At 32.9% G+C, this 16,645-nt stretch overlaps 1 protein-coding gene across 4 annotated transcripts in view; it reads left to right on the top strand.

Moving 5' to 3' along the window:
- The first annotated feature begins 397 nt into the window (after positions 1 to 397).
- Positions 398 to 16,645, top strand: part of LOC126771725 (insulin receptor substrate 1) — a 27,853-nt gene continuing 11,605 nt past the window's right edge. Inside the window, exons 1-6 of one of the 4 annotated variants that reach the window (XM_050491770.1) lie at positions 398 to 1,384; positions 8,037 to 8,220; positions 9,897 to 10,022; positions 11,541 to 11,692; positions 13,284 to 13,391; positions 16,015 to 16,338. In XM_050491770.1, coding sequence (XP_050347727.1) covers positions 1,018 to 1,384; positions 8,037 to 8,220; positions 9,897 to 10,022; positions 11,541 to 11,692; positions 13,284 to 13,391; positions 16,015 to 16,338 — 1,261 coding nt within the window. In that variant the 5' untranslated portion in view covers positions 398 to 1,017. The remainder of the gene's footprint in view (positions 1,385 to 8,036; positions 8,221 to 9,896; positions 10,023 to 11,540; positions 11,693 to 13,283; positions 13,392 to 16,014; positions 16,339 to 16,645) is intronic. The other 3 variants (XM_050491772.1, XM_050491773.1, XM_050491774.1) reach the window with 3 other exon arrangements.

Genomic DNA, 16,645 nt, shown 5'->3' with positions numbered 1-16,645 from the left:
TGTTGTCAATGATAAAATATTGAAATAGTAATTCGGATACAAGTTTTCATTCATCAATTAAATATTGAATGTCAAACAATACAAATAATTTAATAATAACAGCAATCAAACATAATATGTAATTTATGAAAATATAAATTTTAATATTCTATTTTATTTGTTTTAAGACTTTATTTGAAATTTAGTAAACAAAACATATTGATAGTAAATCCTTAATGTTTTGTAATAAATGATATTTACGTTATTTTAATTATATTATATATATATATATATTATAATAAAAAAATGTTAATATAGAAGTATAAAGGCGATCACTTAATTCCATTAGTATGTTGGTCAGTGTATCCGATCATTACGGCACTATTTTCTCGTAATCGTCGTTCGAATAAATGACACGCAATAGCGAGGAACCAATAAAAAACGACGCGCAAATACAGGAGTTTTATAAATCAAGTGCATAACATAAAAACGATTTCGTCTAAATTGATTGTTTCATTTCTCGAAACTATATGGTTTTGCAAGAGTGCAGAATAGCGCGTAAAATTGATTGTTTTGATGTCGCACGGAGGCATGACCACGGCGTGACTTCCATGCCCTGCGTTCCTACGGAAGGGCGTGCGGATTACGTTTACTATGAATGATTTTATCTCTTTCTAAACTCGTGTATCTGTGAATGACCGAGTGTAATAGCGAGCGTACCAAATTATGGATTGAAAAGCGTTTGTTGTTGTATTTTGATATTTGCACCGCATTGCTGCGAAGTTATTGCCGTTATCTCGTTCGTGGATCATAGTGGTTTGATTTAAACAGTCATATGGCGCCTGCAAGACTTGCCCGAACGCGAATTAGTTACGCCGTTCGATTTGTCGAGCGCTTTACTATTTACGCACTATTGAAAAGAGATAGTACGTATTTTTAGTCGCGTCGACGGTGAGACGAGTGACTTTCATCACAGTGCGTAAACAACTTCAAGGTTATCCGTCGTGTTTGTGCCAGTGCTGATGCGGAGGCGCTGACATGGCTGCGATGGCAGAAGGTGGCGCGGTAGTGCGTCAAGGCCACCTTCGGAAGTTGAAAACGATGAAGAAGAAGTACTTCGTACTTCGGGCGGAGACATCAGAAAGTTCAGCCAGGCTGGAGTACTATGAGTCTGAGAAGAAATTTCGTTCTGGGGCAGCACCACGTAGAGTGCTGCCTCTAAAAAGTTGTTATAATATAACCAGGAGGCTGGACCTGAAACAGAAGCATGTGATAGCATTATTCACTAAAGAAGAGCAATTGTGTATAGTGGCTGAGAATGAAGTTGATCTTCATGCTTGGCTTACAGCTATCCTGAAGCAGTTTAGGTCTGATGATGCCAGTGAGGAGCTACTCCACCCCATACGTAAGTCTGATAAACTATTTATTTATAGAATAGTGGATTGCAGCAAATAGTATGCTCTAACTGTAGTGTTTTTTATTAATTTATCTTGAGTTTTTTTTCTCTTATCTATAAAAATATGGAAATCATTAAATTATAGTGCAAAATTTAGATATATACAATTTTTTTTTGTTTTTTATACATACAGTACTGATTAATGAATAACTCGTTAACATGTTAAAATACATTGTAATTATGCATTTAATTTATACCTATTATACATTAAAAAAGTTTTTCATATAAATATTTAAAGTATTTTTCACTCGCTATCTAATATTATAATGTCAAAATAACATCTAAAGGCTATGAGAATTTAAAGTTTGCTTGTGGTATAGAAATTGTGATATCTCAATAATTATTTTAAAATTAAATCTATTTTCCATCAAAAAATATTGAGAGGGGCGGTCAGACTGATTATTATTGTTGTATATTTATAACTAAAATCTAAGAAAAACTAAATAAGTTTAAAGGAACTGGTAAAGATACATATAATTACTTTTAGAAGAACAAATATTTTTATGAGTAATTAAATTTTTCAGTCTATTTTTATTTTTTTATAATACACATAATAATGTTTATACACATTGATGTGTAAATTTTTATACAAATTGTTCACTAGAAACTGCGGTGGTACAAGACTAATAATACTAAAAAAAATTGTTATATATAAAAAATATGATAATAGTGTCATGGTGACGTTTTTTTCAGTTTGAATAAATATATTGCATAAAAAAATCTCCATGTACTTTGAAAAATTTATAATATTTAGGTTATAATCAAAAGACTTCCATATGAAGTCTTTTGATTATAACCTAAATACACAATACACAATACCAAAGATTATTAAGTTTATTAAAGTGAGTGGGTGATTGAAAATGTGGATATGAATTGCATCTAGAGATATTTTTGGGTGAGATAGCTCAATATGCATTACAGACTTATTACTTGTTGTTCTGTTAGATAAACATACTTTAAATGTATAATGAGCAAAGAGCTAATGAAGGAATGTTTATCAGTTAATTTACCAAATTATTTACCTAAATTCCTTATTATTGTAAATATGTATTGTTATTTGCAAAAGCATATGACTCACATCAGGACAAAAACAAAGCAATTATCATGCAGTTTTTTAATAATGACACCCAAACATTGAAATTAATTACATGCAAACAATATGTAATTGTTGTTTATTCAGTACTTATATCTATATAGTACTTATGTATGACTTTGGAATGTTAAGGAATGCAATTGTATGTTGTCAAATATATATGAGAAAATGATAAATTGTAACTTTAAAGTAATACACCCTTAGATTACGAGAGGCTGAACAAAATCACACTCATAAAATAGTTTGCAGTTTATTTATCTTGTGCCAATGCTGGTTATTAGATACTTATGTGTCTAAACATGCACGTTTTATGCAATAATGTAGTTTACTTCACCAAATTGAAGATATATAAATAAATAATGCACATGAAAATTCAATGAAATGATGCTCGTTTAGATTTCAACTCATAATCTTTGGTTATGATCCATATGTACAATTCACTGGGTCATCTAGGCTTATCAAAACATAGGTGTAATAAAAATTTAGCAATTTATAACGATTTATATATTAAAAGTAATCTTGTATATATTATTTATTTTGTTAAAAGTAAATAGCTGTTTGTTGTATTGATCCTGTTAGAATTTTTGTGTAAAGACATCTTTTCATCGTATATCATATAATCTATATCCCATAGTGAAAATGAGATTACCAATCAAATAACATTACCCATTATATAATGAATTAAATCCATTATAATCCAATAATATCATACATAATATAAATTCTTGTAAAAAGTTACATTTTACTTTATAACTTTTACAAGTTTATTAAATATATACATACTAATATCGATCATAATTAAATAGTATGCAGCTATATCCCTTTAAATTTGGTTTTATGTGGAATCAATAAGTCATAATATGATGGAAACATACTCTCAGAGATCTCAAGGCAGCCATGTCATTGACCTCTTGATTGTACTTAGATAATGTGAATAAACTTCTATTATGATCATTATGACAGATCATTTGACATTTGACATCATTTGACAGTAAATTTGTACTAAAGCATTTATTTTTTGGGTTTTTTTTTTAAATTAATAGAAACATAATAAGTCAGTATAATAAAAACCATTTTTTTTTATTTTATTATATTGTTAGTCATTCAAATTGTTTGTATAGCCTTGTACTTGTATTGGAGTTGTTATGAGATTTATTTATTATATTATGTATTGTTAATAATTTTGAGAATATTTCACAGGAACTCAATTTAAAAATACATATGTCACATAACATTGTATGGAATCTGTTGTACCTTTAGTTTTTAAGATAAAAGCAAAACATTTCTTTGTAATTTTTATTACTAAAATAAAAAAAAAAGAAAACTTTCGTAGAACATTTTAACCAATAAAATTCGTGCCGCCTACTTTTATAACGACATTGAACTTGACTTTGAACAATAATAACCTTTATGGCCTCTTTCATAAAGTTCAAAATTTGCTTTTTGTTATGGTGATTTCAAACTATACCACTCCATACGTTAGATATTATTTATGTATCCTACGAAACTGGGAAGTCCCGCGAACGTATAGATTTTATTCGACACGATTGTGAATTTTATGACGATTTGATATGATTAGGTTATTTTTTCCTGTTATATATAATTGTGTTATGTTATATAGATATGGTTCGTTCTAGTAATAATATAAATACAAAATGTATTAAAAACAACTTATGATTTTAAATTTTTAGTTCAAGTGAATATATTTTTGATACTTTTCTTGGCTTTGGTCCGGGTTTCGGGAGATTTTATATTATCATTCAAATTCTATGAAAACATATTAGACATATTTTTAATTACTTCATTAGTTGTTATTAATATTATTATTTAATCATTAAAAAATAATTAGTTAATTATTATATCTTATAATGAGCTTTATTAGTCTTAGCAAATTGGTTTCATAATAATAACAAGACTCGTTGCTGACAATTTTGTTCGTATGGAATTATTATTTAAAATACCTACAAGAGTTAATCGAATGGAATATGTATTTTTATTATATAATTTTTTGTACTTGGTAGGTCCTTGTAAAACAATTTGACGAGCCGGTTGGCGTGGTTGGTAGACACTTGCCTTTCACGCCGAAGGTTGTGGGTTCGATTCCCACCCAGGACAGACATTTGTGTGCATGAACATGTCTGTTTGTCCTGAGTCTGGGTGTAATTATCTATATAAGTATGTATTTACAAAAGAAAAGTAGAATATGTAGTATATCAGTTGTCTGGTTTCCATAGCAAAAGCTTTGTACAAGCTTAATTTGGGATCAGATGGCCGTGTGTGAAAAATGTCCCGGGATATTATTATAATTCAGATTAATAACAGGCATTTCGGTTACTGATATAAGAAGTTAGTACCTATAGCCAATTCCAACCATAACAAGAGTAAACACGCCCAAACAACTTTGAAACGAGATTGACGCGATATAATTGGTCGAGATCTTGAATTATCTATGATATTCACTATGGATTCGCGAAAAAATTGCGTTTTCTATGTTCGCGAAGTTGTAATCGAAACTTCGAAATTTAAATTAGTGTGTTTATAAGTAAAATACAAGAACTGTTTATATATATATATATATTTTTATAGAATAGGAAGGTGGACGAGCATATGGGCCACCTGATGGTAAGTGGTCACCAAACGCCCTTAGACATTGGCATTGTAAGAAATGTCAACCATCGCTTATAGCCAATGCGCCACCAACCTTGGGAACTAAGATTTTATGTCCCTTGTGCCTGTAGTTAATTATAGTGTGTAATACAGCAGAATAATTAGCAAATCGCATGCAATTTGTAAATCGACGGTTGTTTACCTTTACTCCTATTCCTATTGGGATAGGGTATATGGTAGGTGGCGCGTCGTAATTAAATAACTTAAAATATATATTTTAAGTTTGGTTGTTGGCATTGATAGAGGTTTGAAAATAACAAACGATGGATAAAATATCGCATGACGCATGTATGTACATAAATACGTTGTAAAAGATTACAAGTATATTTGTTAAGGAGGAAAATAATCTATACAAAAATTATAAATGCGACAGTAAATATGTCTGTCTGTTACGTTGTCACGACTAAGCCACTAAACCAATTTTAATGAAATTTGATATGAAGTAAGCTTGAACTCCAAGGAAGCCTAGCCTAGGATTTTTATTCCTAATATCTGATCTTCCCTCTTCCAAAAATGCGGGCGAAATTTTTTTTCATTTATGTATAAAAATATGTTATAATAGATGAAAGTATATTCGTTAAGGAGCAAAATAATACTTATCTAATTGTATACATATGAATACGATAATGAAAATATTGTTTTCGATCGATTTAAAGCCAAAATCGGTATTCACCATAGAAGAGTTACACTTGCGGGTTGACTGTCTTAAATCAAACGCCGGAAATAATTTGGACCTGAGGAAGAACCGTCGAAAGTAACCGAGCGAGGTTTCTTTTTATTATTCAATAATTTGGCGTAAAATAAAATAAAGACTACGAATATATTTGTACTTGACGCGGCACGAATTTCCCGGTCAATATAGTATAAGACAGTTTTCCAGGACAGTAACAGCCTGTGTATGCCCCACTGCTGGGCTAAAGCCTCCTCTCCCTTTTTTGAGTAGAAGGTTTGGAGCTTATTCCACCACGCTGCTCAAATGCGGGTTCGTAAATTTCCAGGACAAATGCAAGGTATTTTCAAATCCGCTCAGTATTTAGGATATAAAGACGAAAATCGCATAAGTATACAAATATGGATCTAGTAAAAAAACCCGAGTGCAATTGAAAAAGCATAATGCCATACCAGCATTGTAATGATTGCTAAAATAAAGTAGACGATACATAGAATAAAATTGTAACGTAGCATAGCCTGTTTGTGAACTGTATAATTGTAAAAGTTGTCAACAGTTAATAATAATAATAGTAAGTCTATTATATTTGGATGTGTTTCTTGCTTTGTTCGCTATTAAAGGGAAAAATATTTTTTACAACATGATTTTTTTCTGGAATGATACACAGGCAAAATCGCGGCTGTGGGTAGGTTAATTCAGTTGTGTTTTGTGGGTTACTCCTGTATACAGAAGATATTCTATTGTTTATTTAAGAAAAATTCCTCCTCATTTTGGTTGCTAACGGACATTATAGTGTGAATCAAGTGTAGCACATAAAATCTTAATCGAATGTTCAAGCGATTGAAGACGCCGGCATTACTAAGTATTATCAATATGTATATATAGATATTACGCAATCGAGATTAATGCTCACCACGAGGGTAAACCCTGTGTCAGAAAAATGTACACAGGCAAATCGGAAAACGTTGCCATCGATAGTTCACAGCACTAAAAATTTATTTACAATATCATAAAAGTATAAACATTAGCTCCCGTGTGTATTAATGATTATTTTTATTTACACAAAGCCCGTCTGGGTAGGTACCACCCACCCATCTCACCGAACAGCAATACTTAGTACTGGTGAATGAGCCAGTGTAACTACAGACATAAGGGATATTATATCTTAGTGCCCCAGTTTGGTGGCGCATTGGCGATGTAACGAATGGTTAATATCTCTTACAGCGCCAATGTCCATGAGCGATGATGACTATTTATCATCAGGTCCATCTACCTGTTCACCATCCTATTTTATATTTAAAAAAAAACAACCTTATAGGTGGTGCAACTAGTAGGCATTTTTCTAAAAGGCACGGACAGCAACGCATGGCGGCATTCGCTTGTGACTAATAAAAATACTTTAGTTAATTGTTAAACTATTGCTTCGTTAGACCGATACTAATTATTCATTGGTACTGATAAGTAACTAAAAACGTTAAATACAGCAGTGCAGATAACTAATTGGATTAAGTATTAAGAAAACTTTGAACTTTTAAACTTATTTACCTGCATTTAAGATTATATTAATTTCGAACTGGTTAAAGAACTGGTTAATTACAAAATGGTTAATGAGTTAAGGACGGCTTTCACACAACAAAGCCCTACCACCAAAGTTTATCGCTTTTATCGCCAAACAGCCATGATCTGTATTACTGTGTTACCCCCGAAAGGGGAGTGAGCCAGTGTAATTACAGGCGCGAAATACATAACTTAATCCCCATGGTCAGCACCGCAATATAGCACCAATTTTAATGGGCGGTGGTGACCACTTTCACAGTTTTCGTCAATGGGCGAAGTGGTTCATGAGGAAGGTTAACTTATTTACCACTCGAAGTTGAAAGATTAAAAATTTTTTACAAGAAAAATAAAACCAACTAATAAACGCAAATCTAATTCGACATGAACACGACTAAAAATATACTAATTATGGATTCTAATTATTAAAATATTTTTTTATAGTTCTTATAACCCATCCATTTTATTAATAGTTCTTATAAATTTTGCTTCAACGTTATTAAATCTTTCAATAGGTTTTAAAACCAGTTGTCAACAATACAATATACTATATACGTTTAAGCACGTTTAATAAAACCTTTTTTTTTAAATATATAATATGTTAAACGCTTTTACAGAGCACGTGTGGCAAGTGAACGTACAGAAGAAAGGCTTGGGTGCGTCCAAGAACATCCAGGGTCTATACAACCTCTGCCTCACCGACAAGACGCTCACCCTTGTCAAGATCAAGAGTCAGAACAACGTGATCAGTAATCTTGACATACAGGAGCGAGTCGAATATTCTTTGAAGAATATTAGAAGGTAAGTGAGAAGGGATCATCCTTTATTATTTGTAAGTGTAAATCCACAATTATCCTTGAGATGTAGTAAAAACAACGCGTCTTTGATATTTAATTTGTTTGAACTATTATTTTAATTATACCAAGCTATCATATAACTGAATCGATGAAGCTTGAAGCTTAATTCAATGGATATACATATGTGATAGAATTTCACCCGACACATGCAAGTTATTCCGATATGAATTATAATTTAATTAAGTATTTTTTTTTTTTATATAGAATAGGAAGGCGGACGAGCATATGGGCCACCTGATGGTAAGTGGTCACCAACGCTCTTAGACATTGGCATTGTAAAAAATGTCAACCATCGCTTACATATCCAATGCGCCACCAACCTTGGGAACTAAGATTTTATGTCCCTTGTGTCTGTAATTACACTGGCTCACTCACCCTTCAAACCGGAACACAACAATATCAAGTATTGCTGTTTTGCGGTAGAATATCTGATGAGTGGGTGGTACCTACCTAGACGAGCTTGCACAAAGACCTACCACCACCACGAAAACGCTACGGTGTTTAGTTGAGATTCATATGTTCTACCCACAAGAGCATTTCCAATAGATCGATTATATTATAAGGGATATTATAATACGTTACAAAATGATGGAAGTTGGTACTTAAAAAATATATATTGAATAAATGTACGATGAGTTCTATTATTTAGCAACGTAATCATCTATACCGCTATGTCATATTGATGATGATTTTTGTTTGTTGAAAATATGTTTTCGTGTAAAACAGAGAAATGCTTATCAGCAGATTGTCGCCGTTAAAAACAATAAATAATGATTCGTGTCTTCTTTACTAGTAATATTTACAGTGTTGTATTGTAATCACATTTTTTTTATAGAATAGGAAGGCGGACGAGCGTATGGGCCACCTGATGGTAAGTGGTCACCAACGCCCATAGATATTGGCATTGTGAGAAATTCTTACCATCGCTTACATCAGCAATGCGCCACCGACCTTGGGAACTAAGATGTTATGTCCCTTGTGCCTGTAATTACACTGGCTCACTCACCCTTCAAATCAGAACACAACAATACTACAAGTACTGATGTAATCACATATTACATTGCATTTATTTTATCTTTACCTATTTAGAGTATGCGTGGGTCGATTTTGCAACTGTATTTTAAATCAGTTCCACACAATCGATATAACTAAATTATTTCCATACTTGGTTCTGGTGACGAGACAAACTGGTAAATTTTATTGGTATGTGAAATATTTTAAAATGAATTTTATTTCAATGCCGAACACGAAATAAATCATTTCTCTCTTTCCCTCTCATAATTTACGTAAACTGATTGTATTAAGTTTGATTATGTTCTTAGAGTAACTAGAAGTTACCGAAGAGTAGAGGTACCGCTACCGAATTTCGTGTAAAAATAGAGCACACATGAACTTCGTGAGTCGTTTTTCTCAGTTGAAGAATATGTAAAATACCATCATGATTCCAAGACATAGTATGTGGTATTTATTTTTTCAAACCTATGCGATGATAGAGTTTTAATTATTAATAAATATGAATGCTTATATCTTGCTAAAACTCGTCTCTGACCCTCGCTAGTTCACATAGACCGCGGTCTATTTTTCAAATTGTTCATGAAACGTCCCTTATATTTATACCAGGTGCGGAGATTCCGAGTGTTTCTTCTATATGGAGGTGGGTCGACAGACGGCGACGGGAGCGGGTGAGCTGTGGATGCATTCAGACGACTCGAACATCGCTCAAAGCATGCACTCTACAATATATCAGTGAGTTTTCAAACTAACGTCCTCCTGACCATAACTAGACTAGCCAATTGCACAGGAAATATACCGGTCAAGTGTGAGCTGCAAACGCAGGTGCGCACTTTATTCTTTCACTCTCATAGTACAATGGGACTTGGGTGTTATGGGAGCTGAACACCGTAAACTTTAAATTTCCTAGCTGCCTAAAAGTTGACGTAATTAACACCAAACATTTTTATGGCCCCAATGCGGTATACGAGCTCAGAACTTTAGTATCTTCTAAATTAGGTGCTAGACCAGCGTATGAATTACATATATATCCTTAAAATGGCAACGAGCCCTTATTTGCCGCCTTATAAAAAAATATATTAAGATTGCAGAATCCGTTCAGAAATTACAAGACATTCGATATGTCACGTGACGTACGAAAGATCAGTGGAAAATTTTCGTAGTTTATTTACAAGTGATCGATATTTTCCGTTAATTTTTTCGTTCAAAACTTTTGACGAACGACCAATTTGACATGTCTTTACCACAACACATTTTTTATTCGTTGATCTTCGAATCTCATTGCTATAAAGAAATATCTTCGTTTATTGTTTGTTTCCAATCTTCATCAGTACTTTATATAATACGTTATTGTTATCTATGTAGAGGATAGATGAGTTTATAGTTGAAAACTCGCTATAAATGATCTTGTATATTTTGGGTACATAGACGATTTTTAACTCGGAAATTTAAATGGTTCCTAAATTGGCTTAATTGTAGGGATTCTATGAGGACGTTTGTTTTGATAATGTTTATTATTGTTAGTCGAAAACTTTCGTTTTTTTTGCATTTTAGGTATTTTGTTGCTTATAAAAATATTTCCATCTCGCTTTTTATTTATAGCTACACGTACTAGATTTTTACTCTGTAATAATGGCGGACCTCATAAAGGCGGCAATATAAAACATGAACTAATTAAATTTCCACAACCGCAAATGGTTAAATCATAATATATCACGTTATAATTATAACAAAGGAACAAAAAATTAAGGATAACAATATTTTTATAAACCTTGGGTCTGTGGACTATCCTGTTCAGCTGTCAAACAGGTCGAAAAAAGAGGTCGTGTCGGATTATCATACCGGGTCGCACCAATGTATTTTTTTTTTGAGTATTCCTGTCAATTTATTCTCAATAATAGCTCGGATCTTAGGTGTTGTATCCCATGTCCCGGAAAGCGCAAGCGCGCATCATGTGTGGTGCATCTCCTTCCGGGTAGAATCGGCATCCCATCGGTCTATGGGACCTCCGTTTTATTACTTTAACTGCAGGTAGCACTATAAAATTTCCTGCATATAGTTGCTCCTCATTTTATGTTCTGAATTTAAAATTTATCATCACGAATATCTATGTACTATATACGTGGCTAGGTTTATGTTTCATACATCATATATTCCTGTAATTAAAAAAAAAATTATTGCTATCATATCATAATATCGAAAAAAAAATAACCAAAGAATATGACGTCATCATGTATTATTTGAAAATTTCAGCGCCATGAGAAATTGTGCGAAGGAAACGGAAAACGAAAAGGATCACATCGTAGTGCCCGCTAAGAACTCGTTGCTAATGGAGGGGTCGCATCCGCTTCCTGCGAGGCGGCAGACATACTCCGACGGGCGAGGCCGGGCGGGAATTTACAATGGTGAGACAGGTACCTTCGAAATATAGATAAGAAGGTCAATGACCGACGTACATGATTAGATGACTCACGAGGAAAATTCAAAGGGATAATGACCTCTAGGTTACTACTTAATCTTTGCCGTCAGAAGGTACAGTTAGAAGAAAAAGTGCTTGGTTATATATTTTTTAAAGTCTCGCGTAAATACGTGTTTCGATATAATTTGTTTGATAAGTTTTTTGGTCTCGGGTTATTAAATATCTTTCTCACTTATATTGTGTTATTTAAATAGCTGTATAGCGAAGGTGAATGGTTAATTATTATTTAAAATTTCAATATTAAAATTAAAATTTCAATATAACAGTACACTGCTCATGATTGAAAAAAAATATATTTGGGAGGCCTCCATGAATGTCGTTTTTTTTTTTTTGTTCTTTTCTCATAGATCATTTAGATTCATGTAGATTGAACAGTGATTTTAAATATCATGTAGAAACTCAGCCTCTTTGCGCATTTAATGTTTTAAATATCTTATTCCGTTTATCGTTATTATTTTTGTCATATAAATTGCAACCAATAGTAATATTAATTATAATATATTTCATAATCAATGTTTGTTGGCTTTTGGTATGTGGTTGTAACGGAATAAGAGTCGGATTCAAGCATTTTTGTAGTTAATAAACAGTTTTTTTTCCTGTAGTGTAGTTAGCCTGCTTATTATAATACCTACCTATAACATCTTTCAACCCTTCATAAAATTTTAGCGTTTAAAGACATATCTAAATGTTTGTTATGTATTTCTTCCATAACAATCAAATTAGATGGAATATTTTTTTTTATTGGTATTTGGGATTTGTACTGTGTTGCTGTTTTCCGGTGAGTTCGTGTAGTAATCACAGGTACAAAAAAACAGAACATCATTTTTTTTTTTGCCTGGCAACACTTTCATAGTGAGAGTTTCTGTTAATAATTCTTAAAATGCCAATATTTATGGGCGGTGGTGACATCTTAAGTGGCCTATTTTCTATTTTCTTTTGTAATATAAATTAAAAAATACTTTGAAGGTCCTGAAAGATTGTTCTACACGTTCAACAAGTATTCAATATTAAAAATAATATTAATTAATGATGATACGATCATATATTGATTGGTAATCATTCCATCTTAATTTTTTTTCGTCATTAAATATAATTGAAATTACGCTGAAGCTTTTCGTACAGAGTTAAAACTTTTTTTCTTTGGTTGTTCTTTCGAAGAAAAAAATATTCTGAAATGTAATTTAATTTTTCAATTGGATTTTATACTGGGTTGAAATTGTTTATAAAATATGTAGATTGTCACTAACATATTGTAGTTAGTATGTTTCTCTTAGGCCTGTTACAATTATGTATATTATTTAACTGTTTACTCCAACTTGTTTTTATTTAATCTTTATATATTTAATTGTAACAGTTCTAATAAAAAAAAAACTTGCATCACTGATCGGACGAGGTACGCCGCATTTGTGATAACGTCGCGAGTGACGCGAACACACACGGTAACAGAGAACACGGCCAACCGAAAACGTACCATAACCGATGCACATAACAGCTATATCGGCCTAAATCTATTGCAGACAAGGGCCTCTGTGTTGGCTCGTGTATAAGACAATGCGTGTGCGTCTCTGCCACCTACTCCATAGACGACTCGTCTGCGGCGATAGCGCCTCTGACGCCAACGAACGGTAGGATATTGTGCAACGAATTATGCGATAATGCCGATACGGTATTGTGGTGAAAAAATCGTTTCATTTTAACTCATCGTACCATGTATCCTCTGTTTTTTTTATTCTAGTAATGTTTTCCCGTTAAAATTTATTTTATCAGGATCTCTTGAGATTCTTATATGGAAATGATCATTTATCGGATGTCATTTGATATTTGGTAAAATGTCGACTTATTTTAACGACTCGATTCTACAAAACGCTCGCATAATAAGTATTATACTTGTTGATAAATCAAAGGATACAGGGTATTCTACATTGTCAATTATCATCATCAGCTCCTCTTCTATCAACGATCATTTGTTGCTAGAAACATTTTCATTACTCTTTTTATTTTGCTATTTCGTTTACTGAGAAACATATTTCTCTCTCCCTCTCTCTTCATAATTATGGTGTCATTTTTATTATTATTTTCTACTTTAAACTTCTCTATAGCGCATAATTTATTTTAATCATCTTCGAATGTTGTGTTCTTATGAATATCTATCGTACGCAATATTTGTTTTCAATAAGTGTTTATAAATTATAACAAAAGATTAATTTATTTAACCCAAAGCATGATATCAAATTTAAGCGCTCCGATTGTTTTTATTATTAAAATATGGTGTTTTAATACTATAGTTATTTTTTGGAAATATTTATGAGGATGTTAGAATAAGTATTATGTTAATAATCATACAAAGTAACGGCTAAAGTTATTAATAATAACCGTATGCCTGTCATTAAACTAACTCCCTAATACCGAACCATTGCATTATTATAACTGGAGGGTTTTACTAAACTATAAAATATATTTAAAATATCTATATATGCGGTGGAAAGTTTTATTTCTTAGTGATATGATATGATTACAACATTTTATGAGACAACTAGAATCTGCTTATCATGTTATTTACTAAATTTACAGTAACAGCCTGTTAATGTCCCACTGCTGGGCTAAGGCCTCCTCTCCCTTTTTGAGGAGAAGGTTTGGAGCTTATTCCACCACGCTGCTCTAATGCGGGTTGGTAGAATACACATGTGACATAATTTCAATGAAATTAGACACATGCTGGTTTCCTCACGATGTTTTCCTTCACCGTCAAGCACGAGATGAATTATAATCACAAATTAAGCACATGAAAATTCAGTGGTACTTACCCGGTTTTGAACCCACGATCATCGGTTAAGATTCACGCGTTCTAACCACTAGGCCATCTCGGCTAAACTTAGTGGACAGTCTATTGATTGAACTGTTTCGTCTCTTGGTATTATTTACTACAACGCTGGTGGGCATATTGTACAATTTATTCAGTCATATTATTTAGGTGTTTCCATGTAGTTTATGCATGAATTGAATTGAACTGTGACGCTTCCTCTGATTTGTTTATTATCGCTGAATGTCCCACTACTGGGCTAAGGCCTCCTCCCTTTTTGAGGAGGTTTGGAGCTTATTCCACCACGCTGCTCCAGTTACCTAACATACAAGAATTGTTTATTGATCTTTGTATGATAATCCGTGAACTTTACTATTAGTTATTTGTCTAGAATATAACACATTGATCTTACTGCCTGATAAATTTGTTAGAAAACATTGTATCGACAAGTGTAAATCAAAACCGTATTTTGATAGAGATAACTTTAAAAGGTATTGTTTGAAATATATATATAGTTAAAAATACACAAAGGTTTCCACTTTAAACTTTTGCTAACTTATATTCGAGTTTTAATCGCAATCATAGTAAAACTCGTAAACACGTCTAGTATCAATGATAAAGAGGTACCCGGATATACTATATGAAATAGATACTTAGTATTTACAAAATAATGGAAGTTTTATTTATAATATTCAAGTAATCTACGTAACAAAAGTATATCGCTAGAACTGATTCGATTTTTTTGTTTATGTTAAACGTTTAACGCATGTACAAATTTGTCGAAGTATTGTGGGCTTTGGCGTCCAATGTCGTAAGGTTTAATTTCGTCTGCATGAATCGGTGATGGTTTTCTGTCGTCTGACCAGTGTACTGTCTGGTGTGAAGATGTCATTTACAATACAAACATAAACACAAACATTAAAATATGGCAACGATTATGTGTGAAAGTGTTGCTATGTTTTTGTAAAATATTTTAACATATGACGGACGATGGTATCTGGGTTATAATGAAAAAAAGAACGTTTTTTTGCCTAGAAAGCTTATTTATGCTTTTGATAATTGTGTTTAATCATCTATAAAAAATGATTTTATAGATATCTGGATTGTATTGGATATTGGTTCCAATTCTTGGCTCCAAGGCCACATTTGTGCAAAAGCAATTTTACTCAATGAGCATGAAACGAGTTTCAAATGTATTATCATACAAATGAGTAAAAGTACTACAAACTAACGAGTAGGTAAATTACTTGCTTCGTTAAAGAATTATTAAAAACTGTGGCATAAGGAAGAACGACGTTCGTTAACTGTTAACCAGTTTGTTCCTTATTACGAAAGACATAAGTTTCATAATCGAGATACCATCGTCTCACATCACTTAACCAACCATTGCACCGGGTGACGCTTGGTGCCATATGTTTACGTGTCGCTTCTCATTGTATTTTCCTCAGCCGAAAACCAACCGCCGAATAACACACTAACGACTGACAAACTCATCGATCATCCAGTGAGGCTCAAAAAACACAACCGTACCGACTCGTTGCCCACCGGATGTTCGTTATTCCAAGAACCGCTCAAGATCGGTCACACGAGGACATGGTCCACTCCATTGACCGGAGACGAATTAGATAGAGCGATTTTAGAGAAATCGCTGATTCATTCGTCGTGTAAAACCGTCAACGGAAAGGACATATTCCCAACGAAGAAGGCGTCGGGCTGCAGACGAGCGAGCACTGGTCAAAGGTTTCCGAAACTGTCGCCGGCGCATACGAAGAGTATGTATAAACGACACCGCTTTACGTAACTCGCAACGCATCGCACGCCCTTACTAACTCGAGAGTTGCCAGATGGAAAAACGCATGAGATATAGATTTAAAAGTTAGCTAATTAATAACTCTACTGTTTTGCAACCTGGCGACTCTGAATGTTTTTTTTTTGGTTATTTACTTTGCGGTTTGAGTTCGCTTGAAGTTTGAGATAGAAGAGATACCAGCTTGGAGCAGTGAATGCATGTGCTTGAATTATGTTATGCGTTTTTGCTTGCCGTTATTGTTTGTTTTATAATAAATATTTATTTATTTT

Source organism: Nymphalis io, chromosome 11, assembly GCF_905147045.1.
Source record: "Nymphalis io chromosome 11, ilAglIoxx1.1, whole genome shotgun sequence".
Taxonomy (NCBI): Eukaryota; Metazoa; Arthropoda; class Insecta; order Lepidoptera; family Nymphalidae; genus Nymphalis; species Nymphalis io.
Note: the sequence above shows the minus strand (reverse complement) of the source record. Positions and strands in the feature narration are given on the sequence as shown.